At 36.3% G+C, this 17,307-nt stretch overlaps 1 protein-coding gene across 3 annotated transcripts in view; it reads left to right on the forward strand.

Annotated features, from left to right (window-relative positions):
* Window positions 1–17,307, forward strand: part of AGPS (alkylglycerone phosphate synthase) — a 157,589-nt gene that overhangs the window by 134,425 nt on the left and 5,857 nt on the right. For 2 of the 3 annotated variants that reach the window (XM_081261087.1, XM_081261086.1), the window contains exons 18-19: window positions 5,751–5,850; window positions 9,107–9,164. In XM_081261087.1, the coding sequence (XP_081117213.1) occupies window positions 5,751–5,850; window positions 9,107–9,164 (158 nt within the window). The remainder of the gene's footprint in view (window positions 1–5,750; window positions 5,851–9,106; window positions 9,165–17,307) is intronic. The other variant, XM_081261088.1, reaches the window with a different exon arrangement.

Genomic DNA, 17,307 nt, shown 5'->3' on the forward strand with positions numbered 1-17,307 from the left:
CTGCTCATGTTTCCTTAACAGTCTTGCTGAGCTGTCTATGTTCTTTTCAAGTTGAAATACTTTGTCTTCATTGTCTGATGTTCTATCTTCTAAGTGTTCTACTCTGCTGGTAGTATTCTCAATTGAGTTTTTAAGTTGGTTTATTGCTTCCTGCATTTCTAGGATTTCTGTTTGTTTGTTTTTTATTACCTCTATCTCCCTGTATAGTTGATCTTTTGCTTCTTGGAATTGTTTATGTAATTCATTGTCGAAGTGATCTTTCATTGTCTGATTTTGCTGTCTAATGTCTTCCTTGAGACTCCAGATCATCTGAAGCATGTATATCCCGAATTCTTTATCTGACATTCCATCTGCTGCAGCTATTACCTCTACTAAAGTTGAGTTGACCTGCATTGCTTGTGGTCCTTTCTCTCCTTGTCGTTTCATACTGCTAGCGTTTCTTTCTGCTTGGTGAAACTGTTGTGTTTTTGAAATTTTCCCCCTATATATTTATATTGCTCTTGTATAGTTGAAAAGTCTCCCTTGCAGGGCGGGTAGCGGCTGTGCTCCTCCTCCAATTGGGGTGATCTGTCTACCACGCTGGCAGGCCTCTGGGTCTGTGGTGCCGGTCGATCGCAGGTCTGCCTACCTTGTAGGCGCAGGCGGCGGCTCTGCTCTGCACGTCCTCCAGTTGGTGTGACGTGTCTACCATGCCCGTCGACCCCTGGGCCTGTTCTGCTGGTCGGTCACAGGTCTGCCTACCTTGCAGGCGCGGGCGGCGGCTCTGCTCTGCCCTTACTCCAATTGGGGTGACGTGTCTACCACGCCGGCGGGTCGATGGGCCTGTTTCGGGCGCGGGAGGCGGCTCTGCTCTGCCCCTACTCCAATTGGGGTGACGTGACTTCCACGCCGTCAGGTCGCTGGGCCTGTTCAGGGTGCGGGCAGCGGCTCTGCTCTGACCCTACTCCAATTGGGGTGACGTGACTACCATGCCGGCAGGCTGCTGGGCATATTCTGGGCGCAGGCGGCGGCTCTGCTCTGCCCCTATTCCAATTGGTGTGATGTGACTACCATGCCAGCGGGCCGCTGGGCCTGTTCAGGGTGCGGGCAGCGGCTCTGCTGTCACCCTACTCCAATTGGGGTGACGTGACTACCACGCTGGCGGGCCTCTGGGCCTGTCCCGGGCGCGGGCGGCGGCTCTGCTCTGCCCCTAGTCCAAATGGGGTGACGTGTCTGCAGCGCTGGCAGGCCGCTGGGCCTGTTCCGGGCACCGGCGAAGGCTCTCCTGTGCCCCTACTCCAATAGGGGTGACGTGTCTACCACGCCGGCAGGCCGCAGGGCCTGATCCGCCGGTCGGTCGCAGGTCTGCCTACCTTGCGGTCGCGGGTGGTGGCTCTGCTCTGCCCCTCCTCCAATTGGGGTGATGTGACTACCATGCCCGCGGGTCGTTGGGCCTGTTCCGGATGCTTGTGGCGGTTCTGCTCTGCCCCTACTCCAATTGGTGTGACGTGTCTACCATGCCGGCAGGCCATTGAGCCTGTTCCGCCAGTCGGTCGCATGTCTGCCTACCTTGCGGGCTCGGGCGGCGGCTCTGCTTGGCCCCTACTGCTGTTGGGGTGAAGTGATACCACGCCGGTGGGTCGCTAGGCCTGTTCCGGGTGCGGGTGGCGGCTCTGCTCTGCCCCTACTCCAATTGGTGTGATGTGTCTAGCACGCCGGCAGGCCACTGGTCCTGTCCAGCTGGTCGGTCGCAGGTCTGCCTACCTTGCGGGCTCAGGCGGCGGCTCTGCTCGGCCCCTACTGCAGTTGGGGTGAAGTGATACCACGCCAGCGGGTCGCTGGGTTTGTTCTGGGCGCGGGCGGCGGCTCTGCTCTGCCCCTCTGGCCTCCACAGTATTCAGCAGGATCCGGACCGAGAAGCAGTTTCCGCAGGTTCTTTAGCCCTGGGCCAGAGCAGTTCCGGGAGCCAGAATTCGGCCGCTCCGGCTCAGTGTATGTTCTCCTGAGTTACTTTCTGAAGTGGACCCAAATGGAGGTGTTCCAAGAGGTGTTTTTATTATTAAACTTTATCTTTGTTTGAATTACTGATCATTTAAGCCCATTATGTTTTATGTTGACGTTAGTAATCTGCTCATCTATGAAAACTGAACTGGTGATCCACATCCTAGATTTGCTGGAAGATGGCAATGCTCAATTAATGTTTAGTTACCTCTTCTAGTGCTGTTATTAATGAATCGCTTATGAGTTATATTTTACCAAGTGCTGTAAACTCATTCATTTACCTGTCAAATTTTATTGTTAAACAGTTCATTTCTTCTGTTCTGATGCACCTAACATTTGGCCTAAAATGCTATTAAAATTATAGATCAGATTCTGTTTGTATTGTGTAGTAAAGAAAGTATTTCCTCTGTATTTGTTCCTTCTGTTAAATTCTTCGTGGAAACCTCCATAGATTGAATTTGGAGACTTGACTAGGATTGTCTGAGCTCCCTTTTAAATGTTTCCTAGTTGCATTTTGAAAGCCCAGATTATAATATATTTAATTAATATTCTTGATATCTTTTATGTACTTATATACAACATGAACACATGTAGGTTCTTAAGCACCATTTTAAGCTCATGTCATTTCACTGTATTTCATATGATCAATTCAGTTTGTTTTCCAAGTCCTTCTAATTGTTAATATAAGTTTAGTGAAGATGCTATAGTTCATCTAGTCTGATCTCAATTGGTATTTTTTCTGAGCTTTAAGTTCTCATGTTTGTTAACTTTGAGGAAGTTTGGAGGACTTATAACTGATCACCAAGTTCTATCTAGTGTGTTTTGGCTCTCTTAACAGTAGTATAATTAGATTGGTGGGGGAAACCACCAGAAGGAGCTGGGTTTGTTTTTTGTTGTTGTTGTTTGCTTATTTGTTTGTTTTTTGCTATTTAGGCCAATTAGAGAAACATTTACACTGCTTTTAAGCTTTTAGTTTTGGTGGGTGGTGGGGGAGGGGATAATCCAGACTTTACCCCAAAGTTGCAAAACTAATAGTTTCTATATACCCTTCACTCATCTTCTCCAAATATAATATCACACATCATTACAGGATGATTGCTAAAACAAAAAGTGTTGTTAAAATACTATTAACTAATCTAGACACTTCTATTTACCCTTTCTCCCACTATTTTTTTTTTCTTTTGGTTCAGTATCCAATCTTAAGATTACATAGTGTGTTTCGATTTCATGTCTTTGCAATCATCTTTAATCTGGAACAGTTCCTCACTTTCTTTATCTCAGGTGACCTGTACACTTTTTTACATTCACTGGCCAGTTGTTTTGTAAAATGACATTCAGTTTTTTTTTCTTTTGTTGTTGTTTTTTCATGTTCCCTTGTGATTGAATTCAATTTATACATTTTGGCAAAAAGGCTACAGAATAACCTTGGAACATCATATCAACAGGTACATGACATTGATATGTCATATTATTGATGATATTAACTTTGATTACTTGGTTAAAGTGGTGCCTGCCTGATTTTACAGCTCTAACATTACTGTTTTTTCCTATTTCACTTAATAAATACCCTTTGGGAAGAAATTTTGAGACTATGTAAACATCTTGTTTCTCATACAGTCTCCTAAATCATCAGTCTCCTATTAATAATTTCAGATAATAACAGTTGTTATTGTGAAATTTTCAAATGGCAACTTTTATTTTCATCATTTCTTTTACATATATCAGTTGGAATTCACTAGAAGAATCCCCCTTTGATTGGTATAAATGCATATATGTTTTCTTCTCTGAGTTAGATCCATGATTATCACTATTCATCTTGTTTAAGTTTTCCCAGATTAGGCAGTTAGAAACTACTTTAAGTTGGCTTCTGTGTTCTTTTGATATGGATGGTAGTTTTTGAAGAGAAGGAAAAAGGGAGCTCATACTTAGGAAGGACAGTAATTGAGGCAGGGTGAGTGGCATAAGTGAAGAAGTGAGGGAGAAAAAAAGGAAGTCTTTGTGCCACAAAGGGTGTGGGTGCTGTAGAACTGGTGCAAAGTGAAGATCATCTCCACATGCTGTCCCAGCAGTATTAATAATAGCCTTTGCTCACCATTGGTCTTTTGGTCTTGATTTCGTCTTCATATTCCTTGGTTTTTCTTATTCCTCATGTCAGAATTGTGGTTATTTTCATTTTGTCCCTACTATGTTTCCTCCATCTTATTGCTTATCTGCTTCCTCTGCTCCTAGTTATCTTTCTTAGTCTCCTCTGTTATCTCCTGATTGACTTATCCTGTATGTTAGTAATATGGCATTTTTCTTACATAGAACTATATCTTCCATTTTCTTTGTTTTCATTTAGGCATACCTTTTATAACTAGGTACATTTCCTAATTTGACCCACACAGGTTTTCTTATTCTTTGTGTCATCACTCAATGTGATAACCTTTTCATTTCCCATCTGTATTTTGTAGAGTCTAGAGTGCTTTTTAGGCTGCAAAAAGTGATTGATGTTGTCTGTCTTTATATTCTCTCTGTCTCTCTCAAGGTCTCTAGTGCATCATCAGATAGCCTATTGAACTGAACTCAGAAATATCAGCATTCTTTACTCGTATTTGTTTCTCTGTGTTTTGAGACTGTATCTTGTATCAACTATAGAAAGCTTATAAGAGTTTCTTCTAGTTCACTTGACTTACTGTGAAGAAAAAAAAATGTTGTTGATATTTATTTCATTTATTTTTAAAATTATAGCAAGGACTAAATAGCTCCCCCTACCCTCTTTAATAGCAACAATTTCAGTGCTTTAATTTTTTCTGCCCAGAATCCTTAAGTCTCTTGAACTAGAAAATCAAAACAAATGACAAGTTCATAGTATTGCTGTCAACTTAATATACTTTGAAGAGGTTATAACTTGCCTATATTTTACCAATATAGATTTATAAAATAATGAAAATTGATTTTAGTCAGTGTTTGCATGCCCATATTTATTCCATGCATTTCATGTTTTTGCTTTTCAGTGATGGGGCCAATGAACAGAACCAAATTTCTTGTTTCTAGTCTAATACCACCTTTCTTAAGGAGGAGACATTTACGTCATGTGTCTTTACTGTGCCCATACAAAATGTAATTAATATCTATGTGTATACATCTCATTGTTTGGTCTTTTGGCAAGAATACTTGGCTTTTGAAAAATAATGGAGCTATACTATTTGTAATATGGATGTCCCTTGAATATTGTCTTTTACCAGTCACAGAAGGACTATGCATAAATATTAGTCAAAGAGAAAAATATTACTTTTATTATCAAGATAGGTGTAATTTTAATTGTCATGCTTTTATTAAATGTTACTTTGAATTTGCATTTTAAAACAACTAATACTGGTATTTACCTGTCTAAATTTTAAATATATTTTCACACATATTACTTATATCTCCCATTACTTCTAGATAACAAAATAGCATTTTGTCATAAAATGCTAATCAAATGTATAAAAAAATTTTGTCATTCAAGTTTTAATAACTTGGCACAGTCAAGAGTGTACTGAAAATATTGACTAAATTGGCACTTAAATGGAAGTACAATCCTCCTTTTTCTCACCAAATTCTCACTTTACCTATTTTAGTAATAGCTCTAAAGAAAGCCAATCTCCATTCCTTCCATGAAGTAGGAAACCACAAAGAAAATAACGTTATAGCTTAATGATTATTCAGTTGATTTTTGTCTAGATGTTAAATCTGTTCTCACTTAACTTAAAACCCTTGTGGGGATTTTTGTCTGTTTGTTCTTTTAGGGTAACGCAGACTTATGATGCAGGTGCATGTATCTACTTCTATTTTGCCTTTAACTACAGGGGAATTAGTGACCCACTGACCGTGTTTGAACAAACTGAGGTAATTTTGTATACATGCATATACACAATAGCTTTCACATTCTTTTAGTAATTTGAATAAATTTTGGTATTAGTTTGTGAATTTTAGTTTGACTCTGTTTAATTACAGCTGGTATGCCTGGCTGCCAGCCTGTAGAAATGAAAAATGTATTTGTTGCACTGGTTTGTGTACTAAATTCTAAGTCTAAAATTATTGTTCTGTATAGCTATCACCTGAGATTATTTGATTGTTATTTGTAGTACATGATAGTTGATGAAATTAAATAACAATAAGAATCTTTGCCATCCCTTTGGCAGCCTATCCATCTCTATGTGGGAATTTCTATTGAGGTCATGCTCTGGTCTGTGTTGTCCTAATATTATTCTAGGCTTATAAATTCTTTGTGTATTGAAAATGCATATAAGCTATTTCTTATATGTCCTTAAGCTGCTAATTTGTTATATATGACAACAGGGTGTATTACAATTCATATTACACATATAGAGCACAATTTTTCATATTTACAGTTGTATACAAAGTAGAGTCATATCCTTCTTGTTTTCATACATGTACATAGGGTAATGATGACCATCGCATTCCACTGTCTTTCCTACTCTTATACTCCCTTCCTTTTCCTCCCTTCCCTTTTCCCCTTTGCCCTATCTAGAGTTCATTTAATCCTTCCACCCCCCACCCCTAGCAGCATATTATGGATCAGCATCCTTAAATGAGAGAAATCATTCGGCATTTGGTTTTTTGGGATTGGCGAACTTCACTTAGCAGTGTATTCTCCAGCTCCATCCATTTACCTGCAAATGCCATGATTTTATTCTCTTTTAATGCTGAATAATATTCAATTGTGTATATATACCAAATTTTCTTTATCCACTCATCTGCACACACATGTCAAATAGAGCACTAATCTCTAGAATATATAAAGAACTCAAAAATCTTAACACCAGAAAAACAAATAACCCAATCAATAAATGGGCCAAGGAACTGAACAGACACTTCTCAGAAGAAGATATATAATCAATCAACAAATATATGAAAAATGTTCAACATCTTTAGCAATCAGAGAAATGCAAATCAAAACTGTCTCACTCCAGTTAGAATGGTAGCTATTAAGAATACAAACAACAATAAGTGTTGGCGAGGATGTGGGGGGAAAGGCACACTCATACATTGCTGGTAGGACTGCAAATTGGTGCAGCCAATTTGGAGAATCCTTGGAAAAGTGGGAATGGAACCACCATTTGACCCAGCTCCTTAGGTCTATACCCAAAGGACTTAAAAATAGCATACTACAGGGACATAGCCACATCAATGTTTATAGCAGCACAATTCACAATAGTTAAGCTGCTAGGTTTTTTTAATTATTATTTTTTTAGTTGTAGTTGGACACAGTACCTTTATTTTATTTATTTATTTTTATGTGGTGCTGAGGATGAAACCCAGGGCCTGACATGTGCTAGGCGAGCATTCTACCACTGAGCCACAACTCCAGCCCAAAGCTGCTAGTATTTATAAAACCTTTTGTTGATGGCCAGTATTTCTCAAAACAAGTATGTGCAGAGTTAAAGAAACAAATGGAACTATGGAGGACTCTGTAGGAAACAGTTTTCTTAAAAACTCAGGTGCCCTAGTATTTGAATTCCATTGTATGCCAGTCCATAATTTCAGTGGTGCTGCACATGTACACGTGTTTAGATCTGAACTATAGACATGATTTGGTGGGCTCTTCCCTACCCCTCTTCCTTTTTTTTTTTTTTTGTTGACAGCTTTTTGAAGTATAATTAAAATAACAGTACACTGTACATTTTAAAGTATACAACCTGATGTTTTGATGTAAGTATGTAGTACTGTCACCATAATCAAAATAATGAATATATTTATCAGCCCTTAAAAGTTTGAGTGTATTAGCCCCTTAGCTTTTCAGTGCTTTGGTGGTATTCGCTGGCTACCAAAGGCTCTTTCCCTGCAATAGCACAAGTGAAGTTGTTTCCTTTTCCTAGTTTAAGCTGCCATTTGCTAAGTGCTACTGATCTCAAGGAATTATTGCCTTATTGAAGTAATTTGTTAGAAATGATAAGTTCTAAGAGCAGGACTAGCATAGTTGTGATTCTTTTGGAGAACCCTAAATCCTAAATAATGAGGTTCTTCTAGATTACATTGCAATGGGATGTGGTCCATTTCTTTGTCCTACCAGGGCCCTCTTCTACCCTGACCTGCCTCCTCATGGTTTATGTGCACTTAAGAAAGTCTTAGACATGCAGGGCACTGTAGATACCTCATGACTATTACATATTCATGAATCATTAAGAATCAAAGATAATTCCACTTCTATTACTCTTTTTTACTCTGCACTTCAGTCTGTATTTTGTTATAAGTGTTTATCTTTTTAATCTGAGGGCTCCATAAAGAAGTTAATCAGTATGTAGTGTGTCAGGAGGGTTACAACAAGGAAAAAAAAAAAGCAAGGTTTTTCCTTCCACACTTTTATACCTGTAGAACCGATAGGTAATTTGTCTCATGTCATTGACCTAAGAAGTGTTCTCCATAAAGATTTTTTAAAATATTTTTGTAGTTGTTGATAGGCCTTTATTTTATTTATTTATTTATTTATATGAGGTGCTGAGAGTTGAACCCAGTGCCTCAGACATGTAGGCAAGCACTTTACCACAGCCCCAGCCCCCGAAGGATTTTTATGGTTGATCCCCAAAAGCTTTGTGGGTGATCTTTTTTTCCCCTCTGGTGCTCATTGTGTGGTATTAGATAAGTAATTTAACCTAGTTAAGGCTGATTTTTGTATCTGTGAAATGAGAGTAATTGTAATCATTCTTTAAGACTACAGTGAAAATAAAAGAGATACTATAGGCAAATTGCTTGGTACCTTTCTGGACATACAGTAGTAGTCATTTGATATTAGTTACTGCTGCTTGTTGGCATAAGCTCAAAGTAAAACCTGACTCCACATTTATAACTTTTTACCTCTTCACAATTTAGTGCTGAGGTGGTTATTTTGCCTTTACTCCTCTAGAATCTCAAAGTAATCTTTGTAGATAATATGACTGTTCACTAGGAAAAAAATTATAAAGCTAACTCACAAAGTTTAATTGCTTTTTAAATGAAATTAACCTATGAGGTAGGAAAATTAGGCTTCTGTTTTATTATTTAACACAAGAAGTATGCATCTCCTTTGGGAGTTGGGTTTTACTCTTTAATTCCAAAGTGAAATCTAAGTAGCAGTGATTGGTTGTTTTGTTTCCAAATACAGGCAGCTGCTAGAGAAGAGATCCTTGCAAATGGAGGGAGCCTGTCACATCACCATGGAGGTATTCTTTTTTGGGAGCAAAATTTTTAGTATTCTTACTTTTAAAAATACTTGGTCTGATAAAATCCTGGGAAGAGTCATGATGTGAGTAATTTGAAAATGCTTGATATTTCTTAGATGCTTTTATGTTTTAGGTGACTGAAGTAGGTAGTTAGGTTGTGGTTGTAACCAATAGAAGCTTATTTGACAAGGCTGCCTCTGTCTGGAACCTAGCCAGCATTCTGGGTTCTCAGGGGTCTAATGTTACCAGAGAGTAGCCCAGCTTGCCTGGGAAATAATTGGTCATTACAGCAAAACAATACCATCCATGAATGATTTTCAGCCACTGTTGGAATATAGGTGGACATCAGTCATACATATATTGAGGAGCTATTTGTTCTACCTACACAAACCAGCAAATTGACATATGAAAAAAATTTTTTCAAGATTTTAATGCTGCTTTATTATTACTTGGTAGTCATTTTGATATAAGTATCAAGTTTTGTTGTAGAATTTATTGTATCACCAATCAACATGATGGTGATACATCTACCTTCAAAAGCTTTGGAAAATAATATGAGGCAATCTTTTAAAAAAAGTTAAAGAATGGCCATTCATTCTGTCATTAAAAATCTTGATTTTTGAGATTATTTACCAGTTCTGTAGCAAAAAATTTGTTCTTAAAATAAATCCCTGCATACAATTTAATGCTTAGAAAAATAGAAATGTGTAGATTTTTAAATTTTAAATAAATTTTAATGAGATCATGAAGACAAATAACCACTCAGTTTAAAATGTAAATCCTCGCCTGCCTTCATATCCTTCTTCCCCTATTTATTTTCATTCATAGCACTTACTATCTAATATGCCAGTGTTGGTGCTTTTTAAAAATATTTTTTCTCTGCCTACTGGGACATTAGGGTCCTAGAGGACATGGATTTTGTTTTTTGTGTTGCTATATATCAGTACCTGAACTACTTAGCCCACTCAGTCCCTACGTTTGTGTAGAATGGATGAAAGAATTTGGTGGGAAAAGGAGTCGACTATAAAAGGCCTCTGAGCATATAGCATTTTTGCAGTCAAGCCTGGAGAAGATTGCTAATGTAGATGAATGAAACAGAAAGAGTTCCTAGCCTCATTATATCATTTTAATCATTTGCTGTCACCTCACTTTTAACTTAGTTGTCTGGTAACTATTAAAGTGAATGAATTTGCCCTTTCCCTTCTTTTTCTTCTCATTATCCCTTCCTTTGCTGGAGATTCTAATGAATATTAGAATTACAAAAATGAAAGGAGGAAAATGCATATTAGAAGTCTCTCAAGTAGAATTAAAAGCTTCTGATTAACAGTATAAACTTAACTGGAGAATATATCATGCTAAGCGAAATAATCCAGTCCTAAAAAACCACAGGCTGAATGAATGTTCTCTGTGATATGTGGATGCTAACCGGTAACAAGGGAGGTTAGAGAGGGGAAGTATAGAAGTTCACTGGATTAGACAAAGGGGAAGGAGGGAGTGGGGATGAGAATAGGAAAGACAGTAGAATGAATTGGACATAACTTTCCTGTACTCTTGTATGAATACATGACCAGTTTATCTCCACATCATGTGCAACCACAACAATGGGATCCTAATTAGAACAAGTTATACTCCATTTTTGTATAATATGTCAAAATTATACTATTATCCTGTGTATCTAAAAACAACAAATTTCTTTTTAAAAAAGAAAACACCTAATCTTCAAAATTTAAAGGAGAGATATTTCAAAAAGAAATTTAGATTTTTTTTAGCTTCTTTTAAATGTTCTGAAGACCACATAAATTATTTCAAGTCTTTTTCAATTCTATTTCAGGATGACATTCTATTAATAAGTAAAGAACTTTTAAAAACAGATAATATTATGGAGTATTCATATTTTCTTTAATCTGAATTGATTGCATCAGTGAAGGAGGCAGAATAATTTAGACATATTACTTATTTGAAGAAAAATTAAAATGTCCTTTCAGAAACCAACAATGTTGCACATGCCAGCAATCAATAGTGTACCTTTTACTTTCTGTTACCAGAGAGTAGCCCAGCCTGTCTGGGCAGTGTAGGCTCTGTATTTATAATAGTAAATGTAAGAGAGAGAGAATTCTCGAAAAGGATCAGAGTGGCTGAATTGTATAAGGAAGAAACAGAAGCTTGTCATTTAGATAACTGGTTATTAGATGAGCTGTTTCCTTAATTGTGGGATAATATTCTTAGCTCACTCAAGCTTTACAGCATCAAAAATTCTGTGGAAGTTGGAAATGAGCAAGTGACCTGAAACATTGTAGAGGAAAGCCAAATGCACAGTTTTTTCCTCAGCTCTTTATCTCTTTAAGATCTATTAAGATAGTCAAGTCCCTCCAGCAGTGGCTGAGACGGCAAAAGTGTAATATGCCAGAAGTACTGATGTTACTGTTTTAGGTACACCTCAGACACTGAGAGCTTCTTGCTTGGCTTTAACAGAACCTATATAAATATACTCAAAGTAATATATCTATAAAGCTGACGCTACAGAAAAAAGTAATTTGCAAATTTAAAATAATACAGTTAAACAGCTGTAGTATAAATTTACTTAAAACTGGGATTTTATTTGTGAAACCTGTGCAAATATTAATATAATTAATATATAGTAACTTCTATGTGTGTTAATATTAATATAATAAGTATATTAATATTAACACATACAAGTTAATAAGAAAGTTAATAAGAAAATAATAGTTGGAAAAATGTAAACCTTAATCTGCAGTGTCATGATTATTCAGTCCTTGGTTCTAAAGCAAAAATGTAAATAGTTCCTGTCAGTTTTTCTCTCTACCCCTCACCCCACCCTCAGGTTTGAACACTGTGATATTTGTACCTTTGATTTTTGCCAAAAGGGCAAAAAGCAGTGCTGTGGTATTTTTGATACAAACTATGCTTTTAATGCCTTTTAATGTCTTATAATCTGTTTTCCATATTATAAATATGTCTCATCTGCTAACAAAGGAATGAAACACCCTTCCTTGAGGGTCTGTGTAGTTCATTAGAGTAAAATATTACCATGTTTCAAAAGTCATTGATCAGAATTGGTGGGATTGTGATATCATTACCACTTTAAGACACCTTTTCTTTGAAAAGCATTTAAAAAGTGACTTTTTAAATAAGCATGTAAATGCTATAGATGCTGAAACAGTGAAGCAAAGGGAGGAAAGAATGAAAGAAAATGATTAACATTTATAAAGCTTTAAAAGTTTGTTGTGGGGGGGGGGTCTCTGTGTGACTTAATCTCTTTTTATCCTGCTCCCAATGCTGTGGAATGGGCATTATTCCTATCTTTCAAACGAAGACACTCAGGCTCTTAATGTGTAGTAGTGGCCCCCAGATAAGCAACTGTTAGTATTTGAATTTGAACTCACATCCTTCTGCTTCAGTATCCCTGTCCTCTTACTTAACAGCAAAAATATCTGAAAAAGATTGAAATTGACATCCTTTGAAAAGAGATACATAATTAGTTTTAGAAATACATATGAGACTACTCTTTTTTAAAAAACACAGAACTTTCTTTAATTTTGACATTAATTACCTACCTTACTTTAGATGAAACAGATGAGCAGAAATGATTCAGAATGTTAATTTCCTACTCATAGATATTTTCATTGTTTTCTCAGTTCTTGCCTGTAAATCAGTTTCACTTTCTAGTTGTCTTTATACTTCCCGACTATAGGTATCTAACATGTCAGCAATGTCAGGTAATTAAACAAATGTAGGTCAGATTATGTTAAAATAAAACTACTTATATAACTATCTAACATGTCAGGTTCTATATTTAGAGGCCTTTATTAAGCACTCCAATTTTAGTGAAATAATTTATTTTTAGAAATTATTGGCTTTAAGTTGAATGGACCTTAGTTTATTGAGAGGTTCTGCCACATTTAAAATATAATTTTTTAAATTTCTATCCTATTTCTCATATTTTTATTTTCTATGTAGTCAAAGATATGACTGCTTAGGAACAAATTTCAAACTACCTGGATTTCTCTAATTCTTTGAAAAAGGAACCATAAAAGCCTGAATACAAAATATACTTCAGATGAAGATGCTTTTCCCCTTTTCAAACTGTTAAACATTAAGAGTGTTTCAGGGCTTAGCCCTCAGCTTTCATTCTACTGTGTTCACTCCCTCTCTAATTATCTACCTCAATCCCACAGCTTAAAAGAGCATCTGTAATCTGATGACTAGAGTCATCAGGTACCTAGAGGTACCTGAAAAGATCACCTCCTTTTTCCACTCTGTCTTCTGCACTACTGCAGGGGCCTCCTAACTGATCTGCCTCTTCCATTCTGTTACTGTGTTCTCATTTTTTTTTTTCACTGCCAGAGCAATCTTGTCAGAAATCTGTGGTTTCTCCTTACATTGAAATGAAACCCAAGCTCCTTAGCAGGGTCTTCGAAGATGTAAACAGTGTATCTGTCCATCTCTCTGTCCATGTTTCTGATTACTTTTTCTCCTCTGGCAGTGTTGGCCTTCTTGGTGTTCCTCAGACATACCAGTAATCTTTTTTTCCTCTTCAAGCCCTATAATATTTGTTCCTTTAATTTCTAATGTTCTTTCTCTTGTTCTTCCCTTAGATATGTGTATGGCTCTGTTTCCTTCACTTAGGTCTCCAGAAGAAATATCACCTTCTTAGAGGTATCTTCCTTGGCCTCTTCTGTAGTTTCAATTCAGTGAGATTACTGACTTTTTTTTATTTGTCACTATGTTCCCCAGTCCCTAGAACAGTGACTGACTGCTGTACTTAGTTGTGTAGTAGATATGAACATGTTAAGTGAATGGATAGGTGTATGCCTAAGTGCTTGCAAAATTTAGAGCAGTTTTACAAATTCTCACACAAGTCTAAATGTTTCATATTAGAATGGCAATAGTCTCATTGCTAATTTAGCTTTAAACATTTAATAAACAGTCCCAGTTTGAATATAGGAGCCTATTTAATCATAGGAAGACTCAATTTATTTTATAATATTTCTGGGAACATATATTATCAGAGTCAGTTATTCAGTGGATAAATAGATCAGAGGAGAATAATGTGCATTTCTCTGAAGTTCTGTACCACCAGCCACTTTAGTGTTCTTCCATAGGTACCTTATGTGTACAAGGTTTCATTCACACTTTTTAACAAAACAAATGAATTTGAGGGGCTGATAAATAGAAAATATCAGATTTGGAATGAGATCTATATTTGACTCCTGGCTCAGCACTTAACTAGTCATGTAGTCTTAAGGAAATAATTTCTCTGAACTGCAATTGTCCTTACCTGCAATACAAGAATAATAGTATCTACCTCATAAATTAATTGGAAGACCTAACTCTGATAATGTATGTAAAGTATCTAAAATGGCTTGCGTGTAGTAGGTGCTTTCAAAATTGTAGTGCATTTGTTTTCTAATAGCAATAGCAGTACCAGGAGGAACTCTGGTTTGTATTCATAATCTCTTGTCTTAACCATTGAAGAAAGGGTTGCAGTTTATCTGGAAAAGATCCATGTATTCAAAAGGTATGAGTCAGTGATGGACTTAATACTTTGTCATCTATAACCTGCAGTTGACTTCACTCTATGGGAAGGTCTCTTAAAATCTGTAAGGCAAGAAAAAAATTTTCTTTCATACTATTAGCTATGAAATTTGTTGCAGAAAAGTGTCTGTTTCTATAATAGCTTCTCTGCTTAAAATCATTTGATTTATAAATGTTAAATGTCAGTTACTTTTCATTATAGTTCATGAAGAAACCTTTTCAATATGAATTTTAAATAATGCATTTAATTGTCCTGATAAACTTAATCAATACTGGAGATTTTGAGACATCACTTATTTTTTATGTGTTCAAAAGGTTTTCCTTGATTTGCATCCTGAACTGAAAACCCAACCTCAGAGAAGCATCTTTATTTACTGACCTTCAGGGAGTGTCATGATGCTCTCAGTACCATTTTTGAGTTCTTTACGAGAGGAGCTTGGGGTTGGAAGAATATTGATGCAATTTCTCATAGTGGGTTTGGCCTGTAATTGTGATTAATAACAGTTGCTTTCACTATCTGGAAACAGACAGGCTGGTTTGTCTGCCTACAATCATGCTGTGATAAATGGAGCTATTTTAACTCTGGTTTTGTGTATCAAAGAAAACAGATGTAGTCTGGAACTGGAGGCTATAGGAAATATAAAGTCTGCTTAACTTAATCTTCATAATGCTTGTTTTTATAACTGACGAGCTGGGCAGTTTAACCAGCAGAGTTTATGTCAGCTACATATTTAATTTCAATTTATGACTGAAGTTTTTAGGTAGTTCATTCGCTAAAATTATATCTAAGACCTTGTCAGAAAGTAAAAAACCTTGATTAAGCATAACCAGTCCTAATTTAAATATTGGTGTCTATCAAAATAATTTTCTATTACAAACACAGGGCAGCTACTCTTAGCTCTTTTCTGTGGTCTTAACAAAATCTAATGGTATCAGCAACTTTTCAAAAGACTACTCAAAAGACACTCTATAAAAAGATCAGCCTTGGGATCATTTGTTGAAAAGCTTGTAGTGTGAAATTAAAAGCATATAGATTGGAAAGGAAGAAATAAAACTGCCCTTATTTGTAAATTACATGATTGTCATTGTAGAAAATCCCAAGGAATCTACACAAGGCAAAATTGCAGAATATAAGATCACACACAAAAATCAATTGCATTTATATACATTAATAATACATATACTATGTACAACTATAATATAACAATAAAAGAGTGGGGAAAATAATACATATAGAAACCAAGATTTAAAAACAATACCATTTATAGTTCCTCAAAAAATGAAATAGGCATAAATCTAATAAAACATATACATACTTACACACAAATCTAACAAAATAGATATAGAATCCATGTGCTAAAGATTATGTTGAAGAAAGAAACCAAGGAAGACCTAAATAAATGAAGGAGTATATAGTGTTCTTGGGTTAGTGGAAGATTCAACATAGTGAAAATGTCAGTTTTCTCCAGATCAAAATTGCAGGAAGAATATTTTGTGATTATAGGAAAGATTATTCTAAAATAGAAGTGGTGGGGCAAAGGAACTAGATAGCTGAAACATTTTGAAAAGAGAAGAATAAAATGACAGCGATCAGTCTACCTGATTTCTTTCTTTCTTTCTTTGTTTTGTTTTTTTAAAACTGGGGATTGAACCCAGTGTGCTTTACCACTGAGCTACATCCCCAACCCCCAACCAATTTAGTTTTTATTTTGAGACGAGGTCTTGCTGAGTTGCCAGGGCATCATTTGTGAACATACAATATAATTAGGACTTAATTTTGATTCTGAGGACAGGCTCAATCCAGCTCTTCTGCTGTGTGATCATACTAATAATCTAAACTTTTTTTCAGTTTCATAATCTCTAAAGACTTACTTAAGGATCTGTAAACACTTATAGCTAAACTGTACTAAAGAAAACTTAGCATTAAGAAAACTGACATTTTGAGTATTGACAGTGAGAGAAAAATCTTACAATACTGGATTTTAACTGCTTTAGTAAATAAAGTTCCTGATATTCATGAACTTGTCTTCATGATATCAGAAGTTTAATTAGTAGAAAATTAGTCAGATGACTTAAATCAAATTGACCTTTATTACCTATTAAGCATTAAATTTATTTTTGTTTTAATAGTCATGGTCCTGTCTCATATTCTGTTAAAGGGTAGATGTTATCATTCCCTCTGTTAGAGGTCTGTTGGCTAACATTCAGTATACACCTCCACTGAAACCAACTAACCAAACAGAAATGTGTTTTATATTTATAGCACACACAAATAAACTACTACCTTCTTTTTTTTCAGGCCAAAAACCCCATCTGAAGAAATATTACAGTGAGGTGTACTATATAACTCAAAGAGTAGAAACAGTCCATTGTTTTTCTCTGTTCCTGTTCCTGTTAGTGCCTAACAAGTTCCAGGATTCCAAAACCTTATCTGACAAGAGACTGGATGTCCTTGCAACACTGTCCTTCCTTACATGATCTATCAGGAGTTTGGTCTGATTAATTAAATCTAGATATAAAAAGTCATTGCTCAGAATACTTCTATCAGCAGTGAACTCTAGATTTTCTTTTTAAAATATGACCTGTA

This window comes from Spermophilus citellus (genome assembly GCF_964194105.1).
Source record: "Spermophilus citellus genome assembly, chromosome: 11".
NCBI classification, from domain to species: Eukaryota; Metazoa; Chordata; class Mammalia; order Rodentia; family Sciuridae; genus Spermophilus; species Spermophilus citellus.